The sequence below is a fragment of the Bemisia tabaci genome, chromosome 7, assembly GCF_918797505.1.
Source record: "Bemisia tabaci chromosome 7, PGI_BMITA_v3".
NCBI classification, from domain to species: domain Eukaryota; kingdom Metazoa; phylum Arthropoda; class Insecta; order Hemiptera; family Aleyrodidae; genus Bemisia; species Bemisia tabaci.
In genome coordinates, this window is record NC_092799.1 from 11,702,325 (window position 1) to 11,726,961 (window position 24,637).

The 24,637-nt window shown below is 39.3% G+C and overlaps 1 protein-coding gene across 1 annotated transcript; it reads right to left on the reverse strand.

Annotated features, from left to right (window-relative positions):
• Nucleotides 1-3,430: 3,430 nt before the first annotated feature.
• Nucleotides 3,431-17,732, reverse strand: LOC109035267 (uncharacterized). Its single transcript, XM_072302475.1, has 9 exons — nt 17,662-17,732; nt 17,139-17,192; nt 16,549-16,726; nt 14,380-14,540; nt 13,675-13,771; nt 11,868-12,133; nt 9,818-9,896; nt 5,976-6,034; nt 3,431-5,076 (listed from the first exon to the last, which is right to left on the reverse strand). Exons 1-9 carry the CDS (start codon nt 17,701-17,703, stop codon nt 4,981-4,983), a joined length of 1,032 nt encoding a protein of 343 aa, XP_072158576.1. The 5' UTR covers nt 17,704-17,732; the 3' UTR covers nt 3,431-4,980.
• Between the last annotated feature and the right edge of the window lie 6,905 nt (nt 17,733-24,637).

Genomic DNA, 24,637 nt, shown 5'->3' on the forward strand with positions numbered 1-24,637 from the left:
AGTCTTTGAATGAAAGGAAGAATAAGAAGGCGACTTTTTTGGGTCGATTTTTTTTCAGTGCAACCCTACAATGAGAAAAAAAGTGCGGTCAATGTACATACAATGTCCAATATTGGCCTTATTGTTCGGTTCATGCGACCGCTTTCTCGGTTCTGGGAACCGTATCCTCGGTTCATGCAACCGAGCTTTTTCGTAAGTTCTGTTCGGTTTGAATGCTCGGTTGCATTAACCGAAGATACGGTTACGAGAACCGAAAGAGCGGCTACATGAACTGAACAATACGGCCGATATTGAACGCCGTGCATTCTCCGACATAATAGTGAAGTTGATTTAAGATTCTGGATGTAAAGAAAAAGTATGCGAGAACTTTTAAAATTCTGAATTACCCGCACCAGCAGTTAGTTTTACATCTTGGCATCGCTAAAGTAACTGATGTAGCGGGTAATCAGCATTTTATAAATTCCCGCACACTTTTTTTACATCCAGAATGTTAAACCAACTTCACTTTTTTTTCAGTGTTCGGTTCATAAGACCGAAGTTCTTTCCTCAGCGTACAAAACTCCATTCAGGCCAGTGTTCGAAACTTACAGGCGCCAACGCGCCAAATACGCCCGGGAAATCCGCCATGGCGCCTGAATACTGAAAGCTCTGCGCCATCACGGCCCCTAAAAATCCCCAATTCCCCCAAAAAATCCTAATTGTTCTGTTTGGTGATATTTGGAGCTTTTCTCCTCCTCAAGTCACAGCTACTATTTCTGCACCTACGACATCTTGTGTCCATGACTTTTCACTAAAGGCGCCTTGATATATAAGCAAAAAGTCGATCTGGCCCCTAAAAAATCTTCAATTGCCCCTAAAAATCGAGCTTGATGGGCCACATGGCTCCCAAACTTAAGGTGAGTTTCGAACACTGATTCAGGCGCTTATTACCTGCCACTACATTTCAAATTACTGTAATGTAAAGTGACAGAGTAAAACATATTTTTTTTCGAAATCCATCGAATAAGACAAGCAATAGCGGGAAGCCGAGAACACAAAACGCTGCGCAGTAAAGCGGGACCGAAAACTGTGCCCAGGGATATAACCTCGTCCGAACACGGCGACCGCTGCAGCAGACTTGACGTATCAACCTTAATTAAACAAACCTCAGTGACCTCCCCGGAGCACTGCCCCTTGCAACGGAACACAGCAGTATGCGCATCCCACCTCAAGCCCCACTCGACGCGTGTCTTTGCGGGGCTCGAGGGTCACGCCGGAGCGGACTTACTGCTGTATTCCGTGGGAGTTACATGCGGGAGGGAACAAGGAATTGCAGCATCGCCGCGAGCGCGGGCAAAAAATCTCGATCCTGATAAATATTTTACGCACGTTTGATTTCCTTGGAGAATCCTCCGGAAACCACCTGATACTTGGCTCCTCGCGCCTCCGGGCGAGACACCGACCTCAGCAGCCAAATTTCCTGATCCCAAGCTGCCCTGCGGAGAAAGGCCGTATATATGTGCTTACGTTGCCAAACTTCTCTCGATAAATATGAATTTTTGAAAAAAATTATCTTTTTCGTGGAAAGGATGCCAGGAAATTATGGGCGTCGAAAACAACATAGTGGATGACATTTTCACAAAACAGCTTGTCTGGTATGGTCATGTGCAACGGGTGCCAGATGATAGGTTGCCTAAGAGGGTTCTGGATTGAGTCCTCCCCGGCAGAAAGCGTAGAGGACGCCCTGCCAAATCGTGGATTGAGGGAATAAGGCAGGAAATGAGGAGATGCGATCTGCCGGAAGAGCTCTGGCAGGATCGCTATCAGTGGCGGTTGGGTGTCGCAGAGCGCACAGAAGCGCTATAAGAGCGACATGTAAGTTAATAATTAGTTAGATAGGATGCCAGATGATAGGTTGCCGAAGAAGGTTCTGATTGGGTCCCTCCTAGCAGAAAACGTAAAGGACGCCCTGCCAAATTGTGGATTGAGGGAATAAGGCAGGAAATGAAGCGATGGCGGGCAATGGCGGTTGGGTGTCGCATAGCGCACAGAAGCGCTATAAGAGCGACTTATTAGTGGTAGTATCTTTATCAAAATTCACAGAAAATGATTCTCTTTAGTTGAATCTAGCAAGCGTACCAGATCGTCACCTTCCGGACAAAGTATCGCGAGTGTCATTCGACGATTCAAAATTTCCACCGCCATTTTATTTTTTCCAGAGAAATTGAAGGTTGAATTTGTTTGAAAATTTCGCTGAATTTTACCGGCAGCACGAAGAAAATTCAGTGAACTTTTCAAACAGATTCAACCGACAATTTCTCTGTGAAAAAAAAATAGAATACGGCGGAAATTTTGAAACGTCGCATGGCGCTCGTGATACTTCGGCCGGTGGGTGAGACAATATAGTTGCCCCTCTGACGTAAGAGCGTACCTTGATTTCCGCATGAGCCTCAGAAAGCAAGAATTTTTATGTAAAACAGAGATCACGTGAAAATTGAGATACGTCCATACGTTAGAGGAGTGATATTAAAACTCCGAAAGGAGTGATGAAATTAACAGTGAAACTGCTCAATTCTTTACAACAAATTTAATATAATGACCGTATTTGATTTTAATATAAGGTTTGTACTTCTCGGCTAGGAAAAATAGCAATTAAAACACAAAATCCAAAGAAAAGTATATTGATTACTTATAGTCATCGATCTTGATGACCGGATTGCTCCAGGTATAAAAAGAACCTTTCTTCCGGTATCTATCGATAATTGACCCCTTCATCACTATCAATCCTGATTCTCTACTAAACGGAGTACATTTCGCTAAAATTAGCTATATGTCGAGGAAATTTGGCATCGTTCGAGGGCTCGTTTGGCGTTCCTCCTCACCGCGGCGCGGCGGCGGCCGGCTCAGAATCGACGCGATTTTCAGATTGATCCGGCAAGCGTTGCTTCCTAATGATAAATTAATGGCGTCTATTTAATAACGCAAGAATACTTTTGCTCTCCAATTTTATAATTAAGGTGGAGTCGCAGGTGTCTCCCCGTTTTACGAGAAACGTATGCTCAATACACAATCGCACCATTATTCTCCCTTTGTCGTCGTGATGAAAGTGCGGGAGAACGTGGGTGGGAGAGAGGGGGAACGAGGGAGGGGGAAGGAGGGAGGGAGGGGGGGTCTAATTTTTTTCCTCGTCGATAGTGGAGTTGGCTTAAGGCAGGCGTGTGCTTGAGGACTGAGAGATAAATCATGGAACCAGTCCTACGGGAGGTGGCATTTTAACTGACTTTTTATGAGGAATCTCTGTGGATGTGATTAAAATTGACCATCAGAAAGAGTGAGAAATTAAAGGCACTCATCAGCACACGTCACGTTTGGAGACTAAGTAATTTTTTTTTTTTTTTTTTTTTTTTTTTTTTTTTTTTTTTTTTTTTTTTTTTTTTTATACAAATGAGAGGATCGTTCACTTTCATAGCCGTTCCTTTAAATTCAGCGACTGGAAGTATTACAGGAATTGCGTAGTGAGTTGGCGCTGTAAGTTCGCCTTCAATTTCGATTGATACCGTGCCACGCCCGAGTGTTCGAATAGTTGCTTCTCATTCCTGCGCGTTGAGTGAAGGGGACACTTATTTTCATAGTTGTTCGTTGTTCCTTTCAATTCAGTGACTTAAACCGCTACAGGACGCGGTAGTTTCGTCCTCGATCTCGATTGATTCTTTGTCGATAATGTATCATCGCGTCCATGATATTGGACTCCGTGCGCAGCTATATAATTTTCGGTTGCTCATCACGTCCAAGATCTTGGAATCCATGCTCACTTTAATTAGGGATAATTTTTTCGAAAAATCGAAGTGAGCGGAGCGTCCAAAACTATGGAATGCAGGTATCCTCGGACAATACACGAGCATATAGGGTCCAAAAATTTATCAAGACAAGTTTTGTAAAATAAAGACTATAAAATGTGTTCTCGAAAAAAATCGTGCATTGCTTAGGTTAGGTTAGGTTCAGGTTAGGTTAGGTTAGGTTAGGTTAGGTAAGTTCAAGTTAGATTAGATAAGCGAAGTATACGATTTTCTATCATGATGAACTTTAAAACTAAGGGAGATCTCCTTTTGCTTTTGGACTCCACGCTCAAGAAAAGAAGTGAGAATTTTAGCGATGAGTATGGAGTCCAATATCTTGGGCTCGATGCTACATAATCTTCTTTGTCACGCACGGGTGGTCGAATAGTCGCTCCACGCTTATGTGCGCTGGGTAAAGGGAGCATTCGTTTTCATAGTCATCCCTTTAAATCTATTTATTGACTTAGGTCGTTGCAGGAATTGCATAGTGAGTTAGCGCGGTAAGTTCGCCTCCACTTTCAATTGATACTGTGCCACGCGCGGGCGTTCGAATAGTTGCTTCTCTTATGTGCGCTGAGTGAAGGGAATTTTTATACCAGAGACCTCGCTTTAACAATCAAAGTAATGCAATTGAGTGACACGATGGTTAAATTCAGAAGTCAACACTACTTTTTGGCCTAGTGGCGGTATATGCATTACAAACTGCAGAGAAAAAAATCGAATGCAATTCGCGTGAAAATAACTTATGCATTTCGGAGTGAGCACTTTACTAGACGACTTTTTTTCGAATTAGATTAGGAGCCAAACAAAATACTCAACTTTTGGTTATGAGTCATCATCAGGCATTTTACATTATAAAGAGAAGACAACAGTGTGGGGTCTCTAACATATATTACCTTTGTCGAGTAGAACATGATGATTACAAGATAAAATGAACTTTTTTGTGCTGGAGTATAGAAACATTAGTTTAATCACGGAAAAACAATGTGTGTTTTGCATGATTTTTGGTTCCTATTGAGTTAATTATTTCACTACTTACAGGGTATTTTAAAGATTTTGCACTGCTATATTCCATACGTATGCTGTGCTTTGTAACTTAAAACAATTGCTTTATTTAATACATCTCTTGTGTTTATCAATGCAAATATACTTTATTGGGCCTTATTCACCCACAGCAACCCTCACCTTTAATTTTCATTGTCAACTTGTAAACGACTTCATGGGTTGCACATGTTCCTCTTTTGATTTTTGCATGGCCACCCTGAAAAAAAAACAATGGCATCCAATTTAAAATATTTATTTAGCACTACAAAAATTATTTTGCCTCTTCTCCTCATTTCAGGCGTCCTTAAGACATACATGAGAAGGCTCCCGATGACATTTCAAACTAATATTTTGAAAGCCATAAAGCTGGAAAATGGAGAAAAAAAATGTGTTGATAATTTCCTTATTACACGTTCATTATCATTGAAGCGACAGGAATCCTGACTGCCTCGACTAGGAATCCGATAACTTTTTAACAGGGCCTTCCAAATGGGCGTTCTGAAAAATGTATCTCCGTAAATAAGAGCACGACCTCTTAACTCGGGTTGAATCACTAAAACAGTAGACATCACGCTGAATTTGTTTTAGATGTCGGAGTATTGTTAATTGATTTAGATGTTTGCGATAGGAAACTACTATTCCCAGCTCATTTAAAAATATCGATTTGCATGTGGAATAACTGACAGCAAAATGTGTTGCCTCTAAAATGAGCCAGAAATATGATAGTTCTTACTTGAAAAATGTAGTCCAATTGATTCAACGTATCTGCACCTCTGTTGTCAATAGTTGCATGGCCTTATCAGAATATCCTTCTCAAGAGCTCACATTGTATTTGTGATCAGCTGAGTTCTCACCTATGAGTATGTTTAATACACTCTTTCGGCTTTTTTGCACCAAATAATAAGGCGTGATTTCAATGAAATGACTGAGAATTTACTATGCCTGATTACTCCAGGCATATAATTTCTCCAACAATACATCTTTTTCTTTCACAAATTTAAAAATGCAAATTTTTAACAAATAGATTAAGTCACATTGTATGTATTTGTAACAGTTTTGAATTATTTGAATAAATACGTTTAAAAAATTAAAGAGGAAAGGAAAAACAACACTTACTAGAATACCGTAATTACTCCCCCAGCTATTGCGTACCAAATAGTAAGGAACCCCTTCTTCTGTAACACAATTTAAAAGAAACGTTGCAGCTTTTAAAGTTCAAAAGTAAGCTTTATGAATTTCTCGTGATGAAACCGTGTACGCAAATATTTGGGAAAATAATACAATTTACATGCGCGAAAAAAGAAAACAATATTATAGTGAGAGCCGCATCACTAATGACATTGCCATTGGGTGCGATCCAATTATTCCTAAGTGACATTTTTCGTGTTGGCGTGGTATTTTATTAGTTCATATTTAGGTATCATGAATGAAAATTTATGCGACATGTTTACTGCGACGCAATCGCTATTTTTCGCCCCGAAGGATATTAATCATTTCCACAAAAACTTGATGTCTTTTAAAAATAGGATAAAACTGATAAAACTGGGTTTTTACGATTCAATATTTGAATGTGAAATTCATCACTGTGACGGACGCGCATGTAATTTTTCAAATTCAAATGTGTATTTTTATCGGAAGGCAAACATGAGTGTTCACTGCTTCGTCAAATTCCATCCGCATATGTCATACGGGAAAAGTGAATATTTGTCTTTTCTATGTTAACTTATTGCCTGATGGTAGAGTTTCAGTGACTGCGCAGCTTGTTTAAATATTGAAAAATGGGGCTCATCGTACCATGATAGAGCACACACATGAGATTTATACGCATAACATTTGTGTAGCCTAGCAAATGAGAAAAGTATTTTAAGTCGTGCGCCATGCGCGAAAAAATTCAAAGCGACACAGTTTACTCAGATTGCCGTGTGACGAAAAACGGCCGTTTGAACGAATGTTAACAACTGACAATGGTTGTTGACAATTTTTTCCTGATAAGTTAATTCTTGAGTAAAGTTAAGCATTTCAGGTATACTCGAGTTTCTCTTAAAATATACGAGGAAAAAATGCACCGGTCTCCCAGAGAATCATTTATTTATTACGGAAAATTTCGCAACATTCAAATGTTGTTCAACCCTTGCCCAAGACTTTTTTACGCAAAGTTCCCAGTCAGGCTAAGTTTAAAGATGTCTAAATCCATCGATTTAGATAGTTTTTGAAGTAGTTATCATCTATGTTATTTCTATGATTTTGAAAGTAAAAAAATACACATTTTTTTTTATAAAATCAGCCTTTCGGTAACAAATCGGCAGCGTCGGTCTGGCACTTCCCCAACCCCTCGCGCTCGCCTCGTCCGCTATATGAAACTTCCTCAGAAGGGATGGTCAGGTCAATTTTACCTTGTTTGAGATTGCTAGGGGCGGTCGTCCAAAAGAACATTCCCTGACACTACACAATTTTCGCCAAAATACCAATTTATAGACATGCGTCTTTCAGGGCGCTTGAGAGACATATGAAGATTGTATTTACTTTTTGTCATGGGAACGGAGTTCCCCATGATATTACAATCGTTCCGTTGCTTTCGCTATGGGATTCCCTATACCTCTGCGACCTTGAGCGTTTCGCCCAGTCTCCGATTTTTGGTTGATTTTCCGATGTATCAAAAACCGTTGTATTTTTTAGCCAATCATGTCTCTACATCAAGTTGTGTTGATTGCTAAAATTCGCTTTCAGCGAGTTTTTTTCCAACTTGAGATGTCGTGTCTGACTGGTAAATCTGCGCAGATCCACGAAGTTCCGTTTTTAGGCAAATTCTTTTTTTGGGAGGTTCTGATTGGTTATTTTTCGCCATCAGTTTTCTGTTCGTTGGTGCAAAAGATCGCCTACCTCGTTGCTCTTGAGAAGCCGCCATTATCCCACCTCAAATTTTACAAATAGAAATAAAGAAATTATAACTATTGTGCAAGGTGGAAAACTGCTCTGGAGGACCCGTTACGGATATATGAGCCAAAATCGGAACTCGATTGATTGATTTATTCCATGAATACAGAAATATTGCCTCAGCTTACTGCCGCGATGGCAAATGCCTGCTGATATGAACCTTGAGACACATGATAGCATAGGCAAACAATGTCTCACAGAGAAAGGCGCTTAGCTCATTTCTCCAGAAGCTACGAAGACGCGAATCGCCGAATCGCTCAAGGACAACTCTTGTGATAAGTCCCGCCCATCGTCCGAGTCTTTTAAATGCTATTTTTTCCCTCCTTTCGCCGATCTGTGATAGCCTAGTCGACTGAGGCGCCCCATATTTTTGATAAGGTGCGGGCAATAGGTGATCGGGAGTTCGATACCCGGCGATGGGAGATAATTTTTAATGGTTGTATTGAATGTTTTAGACCAATCATCAAAAAATAATTAATACTAGATGATAAATGTACGAACATTTTCTCGTGAGTTAATATGTTAAACAAAAATACTGGAATATACCTCCTTCATATAATCAGCCACATGTTCCCCCAAATTAATGACGTTATTTTCTTTTTTCAATAAAGTTAATTTGCATTCAACGTTCGTAAGTTAAGCAAAAAGTACCTATTGATACAAATAGAAAGACATGAAAATAGTATGCTAACATTTCAGTTGTTTTTTTTTTATTTATTTATTTTTTGTTTTTTTTGTTTTTTCAATAAAACAAATTGACTGGGACTAGAATCATCGTATCTCTGAAGACAAAAGCTAAGTTTTTTGATACAGAAATACTAATATATTCATCCTTTATATAATCAGGGAGATGTTGACCCAAATATTGATGTATATTTTCTCTGTTCGCCCAAATTAATGATGGTATTTTCTTTTTTCAATAAAATTAATTTACATTCCACGTTCTTAAAGCAATATTTTCTCCAAAATTCAGCAAAAAATAACAATATATACCTACGCAAAAAGTAAATAAATAAATAAAGCAATGACATGAAAGTAGTATAGGTAGTACACATCTAACATTTCGGTTACATCTATTTGAATGAAAAAAATGGCAACTTAGGAAGCACATAGGTCACTTATCGACGGTGAAACTACCAAACCACGTATCTCGGTTTGCGACGTCGCAGACTTCCTGTCATACTTTATTTTTTAAATGAAAAGCTACTTAACGTCCAGTCTTGAAAATTTCCGTGATTTTTCCTCTTCGTGCGGAGAAAATTCTGTGAAAATTTCAAGGAATGATATTGATTTGGTCTACTTCAAAAAAATAAAATGTGAGCGGAGATTTTTAAACACCGCAAACGAGATACGTGGTTTGGTAGTTTCACCGTCGTTATGATGCGTATTCGGGCATATGCGTAGAGTAAAAATATCATACTTTACGCCGAAAAAACGAAACTGAAAGTTAAATGCGTTAACTTCCAAAAACCATACATAATCCAACGAAAATAAATAATTGGTAAATAACAGCTTTCTTGTATGCAAAGAAAAAAAATTAAAAATGTTAAAAAAGAGATGTCGACACAAAATTACATAGCCCCTTCAATTCTGAAGATACTACAAACGAACTGTACCTACCTTAAAATTTTCATATCCCAGAAGCAAAAGTTCCCATGACGAATATTGCTATCGCTAGCGATTGCAAAAACCAACTTGTTTCAAAATTATTATTGAATTGCACACATCGTGGTATATTTTGAGCAAACTTCACCCTAATTTTACTTAAATGTAAAAAAAATAGAGACAATTTACCGCGCAATGATGACGGCGCAGAGATTCAACTATTCGTGTTTGCTGGATGGCCGTGTTGCGTCTACAAAATTGAAGGCGCCGTGGCGCGAAGCGTGAACTAACAATTCTCCGTTCTATGCAATCAATGAGGAGTTGCTTAGATTCGGGAGGAAAAGTAAAACAAGGGACCCCATTACGTCTCTCTTATTCGGCTCAATGAGAATACAAGTCAAAATAGAGGAGAACTTTACCTTCTCCATATCCCACGATGACGACACCATGAGTACCGCGCTGGTTGGGACAGTTTGTTAGGACGTTGCCAGTGTATTGCTGCAGATACAATGAAAGAAAAAATAATTAATTCTCAGTGTTAAGTTATAGATGAATCGTGTCATCCAAAAACTGAAATTTTTCATTTTTCCAGCTCTGATTTTTTTGGAGTTAAGGCTCGTTTTGAAATTAAGGTAACCGTAAACGAGTCCTTACACTAGTTTTATGTCTAGCTTGCGCACAATCAGAATTCGTCCATCGAAATGAAATATCGATGCAATTGTTTAACGTTGCCGATCAGTGCCGTGGCATGCTTTGCGATGTATCGATTGCTATGCCATTCAAACCTATGGAAAAGGATCGATAAACAGGGTGTTCGCAGCGAACACTTTAAAAACCGATTCTTTACCATAGGTTTAAATGGCATAACAATCGATACATCACAATTGACGCCACGCCACTGTTGCCGATCAAAATGAAGAGGAGCCGCTATACTTTTTGATTAGCATAAATTGCAAACACAGTATCAAATAAACGTCCGTTGATAATCTGTTCAGAATTTAGGTTGATCAAAATGTGGGGGATGGACGAAGTATCAAAGTGAAGCTTGAGAGTGTTGACTGTTCTGCAAAGTGTTGGCAGCGATGACCTTCAAAGGAGAAGGACCCGCTCTACTTTGGAAAGGGTTCAATAAATACTTCAAATTGGCTCGAATTTTCGATAACTTATAATATTTATTAAGTGGGTAGATCTGATTCCCGCCTGGCGTCACTCGATTTCCAACATGATCGAGATATGTCGCACCCTGCACCGGCGCACAGTGAATCGAGTCAGTTAGAGAGGTCAAACATACAATTGTTGACCGAAACTGCAAATTTTGATTTATTTTGCCACATTTTATTAAGAGGTGCCTATGAAAGAAAATTTCACGAGAAAACTGATGGAGCTACTTTTAGAACCTCAAAGTTTAGTATACTAGGGGGCTCTGCCCCCTGACCGCTATGCGGCCCAACCCCCGGAAGGGCGCCTCGCGCCCTCAGGCCCGCTTCGCGGGCCCTATACGCATATGTATAGGCAAAAATGTTCTTCCATTTTAATACACCATTATGTGTTCGAGCTTCATCGATTTCAAAATTTTTAACCTAACACTCAGATTTGTAAATGATGAGGAATAGCTGAATGAACATAATTTCACTGTTCACTTACTGGAGAAATTTCCATTTATTATGTTATTTTTAAACACTTAATTAAAAAAAAAAAAAACGGATTTCGACCGTTAAGAGTTAATAATATTTGGTCCGTCCCGACGCGACGCAGCGCCTGCCCTCTCACTTTGTATCTGCTGTTTATCTGCTGTAAATATTAATAGAAATTCAGCAATCAAGTAAATTGACGAATGCCACAAATCGAAACCGGAAGAATGCAGGAAAAATTGAGTTAAACCTTATATCTTGGACCTTGAACCTTAAACCCTGAGCGATGCACTGTTCCTCAAGTCTTCGAATGAGAAGCCTTTCACGAGCTTTTCCATTGTTTTATTGTTTATTCGAGTCACTCAGGTAGAATCTCACACCTTGACGTTTCTAGCGGAAACGACATATCTCTCACGCTATTAACATTGGACTTAAGTGACATGAGCTTTAAAAGCTCTACAACATTAAAAGTTCGGGGTTTCATAATTTTTTGCACATCTACATCTACCATAGATGACATATATGTGAAGATCATCCTTATCGGTCCGACAGTTCGTCAGAAATAGTGCTTCCAAGATTTTGCTTGTAGCTGTATAATATAAAGATGGAATATGGAATTATAAGCTTTAAAGTTTCCAAATTCTGTTGGATCTCTCCTATTGACTCGCTCCTTCGTGCGTCGGTAAGTAACCTACACGAAAATGAGCCCGCATTCTTCAAGTTTTAGACCGAGGATGAGTAGCTTTCTCGTTTTTTCAAGAAAAAAACTTTGTAAATGGTTGGAAAGACTTGGCAGGGATAGCATGAAAATGTAGTGTCTTAGCATTGACGGACTTACGCGCAAGTAGCTTCCAACCACCCTTGAAGGTAGCGGACCATTCCGAAGAGCTGTTAGTATGGCGCTTTCAGTTGTAGGGTTTCGGTAGTCCGACAAGCTGGCAACGCCCTCCTCGACGTTGTTTTCGTTACAAGGATGTCCATCAGTCCCTACATACGGATACACCCTCTCCGTCGCGAGATAGGTATTTTTGATGGCTCTGTACACTTCCGGATAGGTCAGACCTCCTCTTTCACAGACAATATTGGAATTGCAATCTACAAGCTCTGCCGTTACATACACCGAAAAAAATTGAAGTTGATTTAACATTCCAAATGTAGTGAAAGTGTGCGAGAACTTATAAAATGCTAAATGGAGATGTTGCATGTGTGAGGAATTTACGATTTGACTGTTGATTCTTATGTAAAAGTTCGCGAGAAACACGATAGTGCCACTGGTTTTCTCTGAAATTAACTCCCCAGCTCAACTAAAGCTCTCAAGTTGAGGCCAACATGGAGGGGATATCCCACGCTATCCTGAGAGTCCACCTCTACATCATGACAAACTCTCCATGCTAATATAGGGAGCAAATACATTGACAGGGTTGCCGTGATATCAGTTTTAGAGTACCCAAATGAGGTGGCAGCCCTGTCAATGTATTTGCTCTCTATATCTTTGCATGGAGAGTTTGTCTTGATGTAGATGTGGGCTCTCAGGATAGCGTGAGATATCCCCTCCATTTTGGCCTCAACTTGAGAGCTTTTTTTGAGCTTGGAAGTTGATTTCAAAGAAAACCAGGGGCACCATCGTGTTTCTCGCGAACTTTTACGTAATAATCAACAGTCAAATCGCAAATTCCTCACACATGCAACATCTCCATTACCCGCTGTAGCAGTTACTTTAAATGACAGGATTTAAAACTAACTGCTGTGGCGGGTAATTCATGTATCACAAGATAGGAGTTACTATTTGAAAAAAAAGTGGGGGGGGGACACAAATTTTGACCCCCTTAGAAGATGGACCCCTTTAAGATAGAAACATTCCCAAAGTTTCGTTTTTCTATCTCTAACCGTTCAGAAGTTACGAGGGGGGGGGGGGGGGGTTACGGACTTTTGGGACACCCATAGAAAAGTTTAACAACTATCAGCCTAACTGTGTCGCCACCTTTAGCCACTGGCTGCCTGATTTCATCTTAAATTGTATTTTATTGATAGATAACTCAAACATATGACGCCATAAAACTTTCTAGGGATCATTTTTAAATTGTAAGTCAAAATATTGCTTGGTTTTTTTTGAAAAGTGTAACTTGAACGAACGCTTGGAAAACCCTGATGTAAGTTTGCTGATTCTGGTTGAGTATTGTCGCATTTCTTGTTAGGGCGGGCGTATCTCAAGCTCTGCATGAGTCCCAGAAATAATCTTGGATTTATACGTAAAACGGGGTTTACGTGGACATTGGGATACGCTCTTGTGTCAGAGGGCCGATTGACATATTTCAAAACATGTATCATCATCCCTCTTAAGAAAGTCCAACCCCACTTCCATTTCTGCCATTTCAAGAGATCATGGAAGAACTGCCGTTAACCTCATAGGTTCCAATATAAAGCGTCTTTTTTTGAACACCATACCTAATGACCATGACAGTATGCAGAGGTTATGATTTTTCACACATTCAGAGCCCTAATTGTGCACGTCCAAAAATTGAAAAACTTACTTAATTTATAATTCCTTCTTATTAATTAAACGATGACGAAAATTAAAAATCAGGAGTTAATTTCTCTCTATCATTAGGTTTCAGACTAATAATGATCTCAAACCAAGGACTCACGCTGTTTTGATAGATTAATCGGCCGTCCTTGATGAACCGAATACATTATTGACAAAGCTCCAACCATTGAAAAAACACAACATATGCGACAGCTGCCCTGGAAAGAGAATACAGGGTTAATATTTGAATTGTAATTAACATATTGTCACTGGAAGAAAATATGGTGCGATAGCGCGGCAACCTCTTGCTATTCATGTAATTCACAACTGCTAATTTTATTTCATTATCCTTCAGTGGAATCTAGGGTAGGAGCGAACCTATCCTAAAATTTACAAAACTTGTGCACGGAAAAATATTAAATTGCTGATTCATTAATTTTGTTGTTATAAAAGTGTCCGGCCTGTTTCAATGTAGATTTTACAATAACAATTGCTAATTAAACATCACCCTCCCCCTCCGTGGTTAAATTAGTCTTCCATGCACTATTGTAAAATGTGCATTTGAAACATGTGAGGCATGTTTTTTTTAACAATTTTATTGTTGAATCAGCAATTCATTTTTTCTGTGTAACATATTTTCTTTCGAATTTTAAATTTTTTGTAGTAATTAATCATTGTATTTAATTTCAAGGATCTAGATAAAAAATCATAATGCTGACAATGTGAACCATGCAGAGCCTCCTAAGGGAAGGGGCTGTGTAAAGAACAACTATGAAGAGGACTCTTAGTTGACCAACTAAAAAGTAAAATGATTATCAATGCAAACCTGACTTTCCACCGGGGGATAACTTTCGTGGTCGGTCCAACTAAAACTGGAGGGTGCCCGGCGAATAATAGACGATAAAGATTTCGAGACAGGCTCCTCCATAGCCTGATACTCTATTGTTTCATTGAATGAAATCAGCATTTGATCTTCAAACTCCGCGTCTAGAAATTTAACACACTTTACCGAATACAAAGTAATTGTCCGATTGAAAATATGGGACACAAAGATGGGGTATCGATAAGGATCAATATTGCTCGAATCCCAGACATTGATATTTTTCGATCTTTCACAGTTGACGACGCATATTTTTCAAAAATAATTTCATAATAGTTTAGATGACACTCGCATTTTCGGCATCGAAACAGAGTGGAGACTCGAAGAGCTTGTTAAAAAAGGGCCTTTTTGTGGTCCTTTTGTAGGAACTTAAGGAATTTATTTTATAGTGACCTAGCGGAATCCTTATGTTTTCCTCCGGTGAAAGTTTTATCTCGAGCTCGAAGCTCGTTTTGGCAATACAGCGTTGCAAAGTTCACGTTTTTCAACGTTGAAAAATGCTAGAATTTTGAAGATCTTCTGTTGCGTAAATAAATTCACTTGATTTTTTTTTTTAAATTTTTTAGGGGCACATTAGCAACAAAGGAGAATTTGCAGGTGTCTGAAATTTGATTAATTCCGTGTTAAGCGGACGCTACCAAGTAAGCCAAGCACGAGGATAACCTTGCGGTTCATAAATTGAACGATGATTGGAGGACATATGACAAAATGATCTAATCTGCTAAAATACATGCATTCAAAGGGAAATGCCGTTAGATGACGCCCCTAGGCGGTCAAATTATTCACATTGAAATAAATTTTTATACTATTTTCCATATCAGAAAAAAATTATAAAAAATACTGCAAAATCAGCTCTTTGGGCACTTTCAGATGAAGCAATAATAAATTTGCGCGCCAAATCTCCATTGTTGATAAGAGTGTTGATAATGTGCCTCACATAAAAAAAATCAACCTAAATCGTTTTTTTAACCGAAGAACTTTAAAATACTAACATTTTCCGATGGAAAAAATGTGAGTTTTGCAACGCTGCATTAGTAGTACCCGTTCGACTCGAGTCAGAGTCTCGAGGTAGGACCACATTTGAACAAAAAGGCCTTGACAAATCTTCCAAAAAGTGCCATTTTGTTGGACTGGCTTTTTTGGATCTAGAGACCGAATTCATGGAAACTCGTGCTAGTTAGAGTATCCATCAATGAACAAAGTGCTTTGAATTTCAGGAAAAAGTGCCGTTGTTTGGACAGGCGTTTGAGACAGCGACCGAGATTCAGTGAAAATCGTGTTGTCTATATGCGTATCCTTCGACGGAACTAGCGTCTTATGAGGGAGGAAGGCAGAGGGGGTTGGATTGGGGGTGTGCGAACGCGATGCTCGTCTCCTATACTCGCATGCTTCCCATGGTGCTTAGTTCCGTTTGACGAGAACGCGCTATCGGGGATTTCTAAAACCATCAAAAGGAATTACATTTGGCGCTTATTTCGTTTAACAGAAATAGTCCATATTTAGGACTTTTAGCTTCGGATTATATGTGGATTCGCAGGCTCCGAGTAGACCACAATGGACCAATAGACAAGGTACGAATTTAAGCATTCTAATACATGTTTCTTGACCAGAATTTCACGTAGAACACGATTTGCGTAACGAAAATTACCGAAATCAACTCCTAACAAAGATATTAACGTTTATATTTCACATTGGTTACGAGGAGTTTGAACTGCCCGCTCACATGAAACTCAAAGCTCTACGTGAGTCAAATCGTGCACTACAACGGTTTCAGCAAGCTTCTCAATCAAGCGATGTTCATTTCCCACAATGTACTGTTCAAACTATGAACAACTTGCAATAGCTGAGCTAAAGCGTTAGCTCACCTTTAAACCTAGGGTTGAAAACTAGTCTTTGCTACGGAAGTCTTCACTTCGTTCGTCTAGTCCGGATACATCGCTTTTTTTCAAAAAATAAATCTGTCAATCAAGATAGAGAGGTAGTTACATGGAGGTTCAAAGCAATCATCATAGCGTCAAAGCAGACAAATGTTAACTTTTCAACTCATCAATCCTTTTCATATCACTCCTTTATTTGTAAGACTTGAACTAATTCTAATACCAGTATCGTACTTACCCGATAAATCTGAGAACATTGTCACTCCAAACTCGGCTTTCTCGTTCTCATCGCCATTCATCTTTTCAATTATTTTCAAATTGCTTTTGAAAATACCGAATCTCTTCACTTCCTCGGCCTTGCTTTCATATGTCTTATTGAATTTAACCATGAACTCGCGGAACTGCTTCATATGTGTCTTCATAGAAAATCAGAAAATTGGGCACGAAGGCTCATGCATAATTTATACATAACATAACTATGTACAGATCACGAAAGCAGGTATGTTAAAGAAAATTGTAATGGAACACTAAACAAAGCTGAAATAGGGGCACCAGGGTACCGACACCGTCAGAAATGTTAAAAAAAAGTATCCGTCCCAGCGTTTAATTAAATTTTAAAAGTCGGATTTACAGTAATCATGCTTCCCTTTGAAGACATCAATAATTATTTCAGTAAAAAAATAATTTCAATGTAATATAATAGTCATATATAAATTGCTTCATTGCTAATGGATGCGTCATGTACATGATAAGCAGTAAGGATGTTACACTGTAGAAATGTACAGTTTACACTACTCCGGTGTATTTTATGTGGAATGTGAAACTTACCAGCTCAGTTTCCGAAAATGATTTAAAGCCAGCTACTGGAGTTACACGCCAAATCTATATCAAAACAGATTAGTTGGTTATATTTCTACAAATATATTGATATTTTACACACGTTTGATCAATTCCTAGAGCTCGTCTCAGATAACTTTGCATGTTTCATCATGTTGCGATGAAGGAATTCCCTGTTTTGCTTAGACAGCGAAAAAGACAAAGTAATCTCAAACGAGATTCTGTTAGATTTTATGAGTCTCAGATCATAGTATATTTCAATAATTGACCACCAAAAATTATTATCGGTAGACCATCATATCATATTCCTCGGGGAACATTGTGAATATGACGATACGAGCATATTTGTACTCTTAAAGTGGGCAGGCATATTCTTATAGTATGTGTGCGAAATCTTGTGAAGCACATGTGTAGGGTATATAAAGAGGCTCGAAATGACTTGAGAATTAAACCGATGGTTTTGATCATTAAAATTTACAATCCTAAGTCGTAAATTTATACAGTGGAAACTTACCGTAAAAATTATGAATGGCCAATAACATTCACAGGTTTTCATCTTGATAGCAGTGCAGACAACGTACGACAAATCAGAATAATCGGAGTAGCAGAATTGTCATGAAAATTTCGATGCGCAGTCAAAGACAAATACAGAACCGCAAATAACGATCCAACACATGTAAGTTCCAAAATGTATCCCGTCAAGAGTAATAGCGATGTTGCATGTGTGAGAAATTTGCAATTTAACTGTTGATTTTTACGTAAAAGTTCGCGAGAAACATGATGTTGCCACTGGTTTTCTCTGAAATCAACTCCGAAGCTCAAAAAAAGCTCTCAAGTTCAGGCCAAAATGGAGGGGATATCCCACCCTATCCTGAGAGTCCACCACTACATCAAGACAAACTCTCCATGCAAAGATAGGGAGCAAATACATTAACAGGGCTGCCACTTTATTTGGGGACTCTAAAACTGAAAACACGGCAACCTTGTCAATGTATTTGCTCCCTATCTTTGCATGGAGAGTTTGTCTTGAGGTAGAGGTGGACTCTCGGGATAGCGTGGGATATCCCCTCCCTTTTGGCCTCAACTTGAGAGCTTTTTTAGAGTTTAGGAGTTGATTTCAGAGAAAACCGGTGGCACCATCGTGTTTCTCGCGAACTTTTACGTAAGAATTAACAGTCAAATCGCAAACTCCTCACACATGCAACATCTCTATTGATTCATACGTTTGGTGTATGAAGTTATTCGTGAAATGCTGACGGTTTTGTATCTCCAGGGGGCAATGATCCTCTATGATGGCAAAATATGAAAAAAGGTTCTAATAATTACAATTATCTTACTTCGTAATTTAAAATAAGAAGGGTAACGCGTAGCGCCGAAAGTGCGAAAAGCTTCCACCTGTCGCCCGAAGGCCAGTGGCTCTTATCTCTACGAAGGTCCATAAAATTTAACCCTTTTTGAAATGGCGTAAGGTTCTCACCGCCCCTCCTCTAACCTAGAGCGTTTTTATTTTAAACATTTTAATTTTCAATAACTCCTGAAATATTTGTCACATCGCAAATCCCTATGAAATGCCATAACTCCATTCGGCAATCTATTAATAGTAGTTTTATTTCTGTGCAGATCAGTAATGATCAACTGGACCGCGTTAAACAGAAAGGAACTAAGCCACATCAGCTATTGTCAAATTTAGTCGGGCTGTTTAATTTTTTACATGAAAACAGTTGGACGGAATTCCATGCAAATTTCAGCGAATTTTCTCCATAGTTTAAAGCAATTTCACTAAAATTTTCAAAAGAATCTGCACAAGAGCTCTCTTGTAAAAAATTAAATTGACCAGTAAAATTTGGCAATAGCTGATGTGGCTTGGTTCCTTTCCGTTAAACGCGGTCCAACTATCGCTATTTCTCCATTTGAAGCTGTGTTGAAGAATCGACGATTAAGGCGCTCGCTGACGAACACCCTGTGTATCGATACTTTTCCGTAGGTTCAAACGGCCGATCAATCGATTCATCGCATAGCATGGCGCGGCAACGGCGCATTCCGGATTTTGAATATTTGCGGAGCGGAGGAGTTTATTAATGAGACGTAGTAAAGTCGCGGCACGTATCCGTGGCCGGGTTGATGATAGGCCGTATGACACACCGAGGAGGGGGGGGGGGGCTGCGAAAGGGACGCGCCGTTGTCGATTCCGGGAGGGAGGGTTTTCGGGGTCGGCCGCGGCGCGGGTCCCTTTTGTGGCGGGCGTCTTCCGATGTGCCGTGCGTCCGTCGACTTTTATTAGATTCGCGCCCCCCCCGCCCCCCCGCCCCCCCCGCCCCCCGCCCCCCCCGCCCCCCCGCCCCCCCCGCCCCCACCCGGGCCTCGGCCCCAATCATGCCCCCAGTTTTTTAATAAACCCTGACACTTATACAAATACCGCTCCTCTCTCGCCGGCAACGCGCCCTGCATGCGTCGTCGGTGGATCTTATTTTTGGGCACACGCGAGTTCTAGAGTACCATCACTGAAAAAAAAAATCTCGGTGTATTTACTAAGAAAAGGGTAAAATTACCAAGAATTCAGGGTTCTATTTGATCCCAGTTTTTTCTTGGTCAAATTACCATTTATGGAAATGGTAATTTTACCGAGAAATCTCGGTGAAATTATTGAACTTTCTCGGTAATTTTACTGGACCTTGGTAAAACGACAATATTTTGTATCCACTGTGATAGAATTACCGAGATAAAATGGCAAAGTTACCGGGAATTGATTACCAATAAAAGTGGTATTCTTACCTGAAAAAAACAGCAAAAATACCGGTTATTAGGTAAGCTTACCAGTCTGTCTTGGTAAAATTACCAATAATTGGTAAAAAAAAGTGAGATGGTAAAGGTACCAACGGACCTTGGTAAAAACGCCGAGAATTTTTTTTCAGTGTTCATAGACAGAGTATGGTCATTCGTATCCCTTTACTACGGGAAAACTGTGCCGTTTTTTGATTGGTCAACGAGTTTTTAGGATTCATGATACTCTTACGACCGTAAATAAACAAACAAGATGGTGACCCGCCGTAACATTAATAAGAAGCTAAGATTCGACAAAAATTTCTATCATACGGTAGTAACAATTGAAACTAGAGTAATTTAAACTAGCATATCCACGAATAATACATGAAAAACACATGAAAACCCTATTGAATCGCCTTTCGCCTTTATCACAGGAGGATGTAAGATGTGCATAACCTCAAACATTTTTTTTTTTTTTTTATTGAGAGTTTAGTGGCTTTATTCCTTTAGGAATCTACAGCCATCTATAGGCACTATTTATTGTCCGAAGACATCAGGGAGTTTGGTAGACATCCATGCTCGGGCTTACAAAGTTTCACGGATTAAGGCCGAGCGAATTCTGCTTACAGATCCACTCGTCAGTTCCATGAAAATTTGTCGCCACCACCGGGATTCGAACCCGGGACCTATTGACCTAGAGTCAGACGCGCTAACCACTAGGCCAACCTGGCCGGCAACCTCAAACACGCTTGCTTATAACATCCATCTTTTTTCTTTATTTACGGCCGTAAGAACATCGTGCCAGCCTATTTTCTGGCGACCAATGAAAAACCGGCACAGAAACGGCCATACTCTGTCCATAAAGGTACTCTAGCGGGTTCTACCGTGCTAAGGAAGAATGCCGTATGAACCATCGAAAGTCGCCAAATTGCCCTCGATAAAGCATGTATTTTTGACTACATTCATGCATATTTTTCCTTGAAATTTTCAGATATTTTAGATTAAAGTGCGTACAAAATTGTCTGAAAATTTTGGAAAATATAATTCGCAATTTTCACAGTAAAGTCATAGCTTTTATCGGAGGAAACTTGGCAACGTCTGAAGGCTCATACGGTGTACTACCTTAGCACGGCAGAGTTGGGATTGTGGCTGCGTGAAAATCTGCAGAAGGGAGTTTTTCTTCTTCTTTTTCATTCAGGATTACATAACGATAAAGTATACAAGAGTAAATTGAGCAGACCTAATTGTGGTCTTTTAACATTATCTCTTTAGTAAAATGAGGAGTGGGACTGCAATACTGCCGTGCTAAGGAAAACCGCCGTTTTAGCCATCAGAAACTGAGACGAATCACAAACGCTCTGGAAAATCTCTAAATTTGTTGGAGAATTGTGTTCAAAATTTGATCTAGAGTGTCTGGAAATTTCAATGAAAAATATTCATAAATTTCCTCAAAATGAAACATCATCCAAGAGGAAATTTTGGAAACGTTTGAATGTTTATACGGCGTTTTTTCCTAGCGCGACAGAGTAGAATCTCAACTGTTCGTGATGGATTGATATGACTGATTTAAGGAAAAAACAACGGAAAACAAAGAGGATGTAATAGCAGCCCGAAACGGAAACGACAATCGAAAACACAGGAAAATGCGGAAACAAGGCTGAAATACATGTATGGCCATTATGTATTTCAGCCTTTTTTCCGAATTTTCCTGTATTTTCGATTGAAATAAACAACTGAGTATCTGAGTCTCAGGCGGTCAATTTCTGGGGGCAGAAAATTTTCGAGGGGAGAGGAGGGGTTTTGGATTTTTCAAGAAATTGTGTTATCTTCCCTCTCCGCTATTTTCAACCCCCTCACCTGCAATGGTATTAGACCTGTTGCTTTTGACCGCCTACGTGAATGGAATTCTGCTATTTTTGGCTGGTTTCGGCAAGTTTTGGCTAACAATAAGTCCGGCAGTTTTTGGCTATTTTAGCTGTTCCTGTCTAATTATGGTAATTTTAAACTTTTTTCAGCTGATTTCGTTACCAGAAAACCTGTTTATGACGTCATCGTAGCCGTGACGTAAGGACGTATCTCAATTTTTACTTGAGCCCTGTTTCACATGTAAGTCCATGCTCTCTGGGATTCTTGTGGAAATCGAGAAACGTCCTTACTCCTAAAGGGCAACGAATTGTGTGAATTGGATTATATCTTTTTTCTAAGCTCTACGATACAAGTTCAATCTACTTCAAACGGGGAAAATTCGATCGATCCATGGATTTGCTGATCGACCCACGGATTTTCTTGATCAACACACAGATTTATCTATCACTTTACGGCCGATTTTTTGAGTAATGTTTCGATCGATTCGTGTTGATTGACTCCATACCCTCCCAATTGATAACCACCTAGTTTAATTTCCGCAAATGTTGCTTCCCTTTCATAGTGTTATCTGGAAGGGTTGTTGTAAATTAGACAAATTTGAAAACTGATTGGCAACTCTCTAAGCCTCCTCTTCACCCGCCCTGCGTTGGACCGAATGGGGTCATCGGTTCGATGTCGATGGAGAAAATTGACAAGCCGTGATTATTGTTTCAGTTCTATTTGGGTTCGCTCGCATGTCACTGCAATTAGCATATCATTGACGATGTCACAGCGGATACGAATCAACAATAGCCAGACCTCATCTTCAATTATGCATTTGGACAACGATCAGCGAAAGAATGGCACGGGTGTCCATGGTGACAAATACAAAACACGAATCTCGGTTTGAGACGTCACGGACTTCTGGTCTCTCTTTATCTTTTTTTTTTTCTTTCATGTTTTTTTTTCTAATCAGACAAACTTTATATCTTGAATTTATTAATGATTATCCTGTGTCACGAGCAAAACACTCTCTAAAAATATAATACAACTGTCAAATTCATTCGTTCTTTTCTTAAGCGAAAAGTAAGACAGCTGCAAAGATAATTAAACTTCGCGATCTAGGTTTTTTTTTTTTTTTTTTTTTTTAATATATAAAATTGAAAGTACATTGGCTCTAAAATACAATCAGCATAGAAGTTTAAAGTGATTCAAGGAGGCTAAGTAAAAGATCGCCAGATATTCGACAGTATATTCGGATATTATAAAAAAGTATCAAAATCAGAGGCAGCAACTATTCGAGCGTCTAGGATGTTAGGTTGCCTACCTAGCTGTTTTGAAGGCGCACTGAGGTGCCTAAGGTCAGCTGACACAGTCATTGTGGAAATTGTTGGAGTTTTCTGTTGTGGAGTTTTTTTACGATCTTTCATTCGACCCGTCAAATCCCTCCACACTCCTCCTCTTGACGATCAAGGATCAATTAACCTAAAATTTCATTAGTAAAAATATATGTTTCAATATCAAAAGTTACAAAACATCGCGTATCACGATTGCGATTTTTCGTTAACTCGGCTGTTATCTTCACTTCAAACCGCAATGAACGTTTCGGTTATTTTTCAATCAGGGAGTAAAAATTATTTTGCACGCGACACAGAAAGTCATTAAAAATGCAAGATATAAATTTGCCGGTTAAAAAAAAGAACTTGAAATAAAATTTTGTGTAGTTCAAGTGAGAGTTAACAATTCTGTCCTCTAGGGGTATAAAGGCAAACCATTTCTGATAAGATTACATTATTGATAAGGGAGCCTTAATTTCAGCCTCATTTTAGGGACATCATTAAAACTATTAGTTTTCCAAAACACAGATAAATATTTCTCGTGGATGAGCCAAAAATAGTGATTCCTTTTTGCAAAATGTAGTTCAGTTCACGTGGACGATGTCGAAACCTAGACAAAATTGCTTGCCCCAGACAAATGAAAGTAACTCCATTCCAAGGTTGCAAAATTAATTCGAAAAATTCAATGTTTTACACAAAGACCATGCAGTTTTATGTCCAAATTTTTGCTGAGTTTTGCCAGCATTATTAATCATTCTAATGGTCATTACTGGCTGATTATTATGGCAACTGATCTTTTGCTTTTCAGGTAAGAGAGTCGCAAGTCCTATAGAATATTTTTTTTTCTTTCCTACATTCTTATTTGATCATAGACTTTACGAAAGAGAATTGATAGCAAAACTCATACTTTGTGTTAAATTAGTTCCTGTCAATCGGAAAGTGTGTCATCTGGCTTTTTCACGAAGACGTAAAAAAGTTTTAAACTTCGACATAAACCAGGCAGAGAAATAAGATTGCTCCGGGATAAAGGGAAAGCCTCGGATAATCGTGGAAAAATCACGCAAGTGGCGCCCCCCCCCTTACGAGTTAAAAAGTAACTTCCCGCGTTTAAATAGCTTCGCGAACAAAGTCTGAACAAAGACCAGTTCAAACGTGGGGACAGGGGTTGTCGCCAGGGGACGCGTGTGAAAACTACTGATGTATGTGCCGCCGTTCCGTTCCGTGATGAATGCGGGAGCGAAAAGTAAATTACAATCGGAATAAGAATAGAAATCTATAAAATAATAGCTCTCAAACTTCGTATTATGGCTTTCCAGGTCGGGCGAGAGTGATAAACTTTGGTCACGAGCGCGCTCATTTTTAAAAGTTTCCATCAACATCGCATCCTATTGACAACCGACTAGATTAATGATAAGCTTTCGAAAATTCCGGATTATACTTTTCGCAACTTTCGTTTTATACGTCGGAACTTTCCGACGAAATAAAGCAATTTCTCGACGGAGAACAGGGCGAAAAAACGGCGCGGGAACTCGCGCGGGCAATACC

Excerpts from the sequence above, each read along its gene's own strand:
- LOC109035267 (XM_072302475.1), bottom strand. The coding sequence starts at position 17,703 with ATGAAAACCTGTGAATGTTATTGGCCATTCATAATTTTTACG. Across the intron at positions 16,727-17,138 it reads CATTTTCGGAAACTGAGCTG|ACACATATGAAGCAGTTCCG; the intron begins GTAAGTTTCACA and ends TTTTCTATGAAG. Across the intron at positions 13,772-14,379 it reads ATCCCCCGGTGGAAAGTCAG|GGCAGCTGTCGCATATGTTG; the intron begins GTTTGCATTGAT and ends TTCTCTTTCCAG.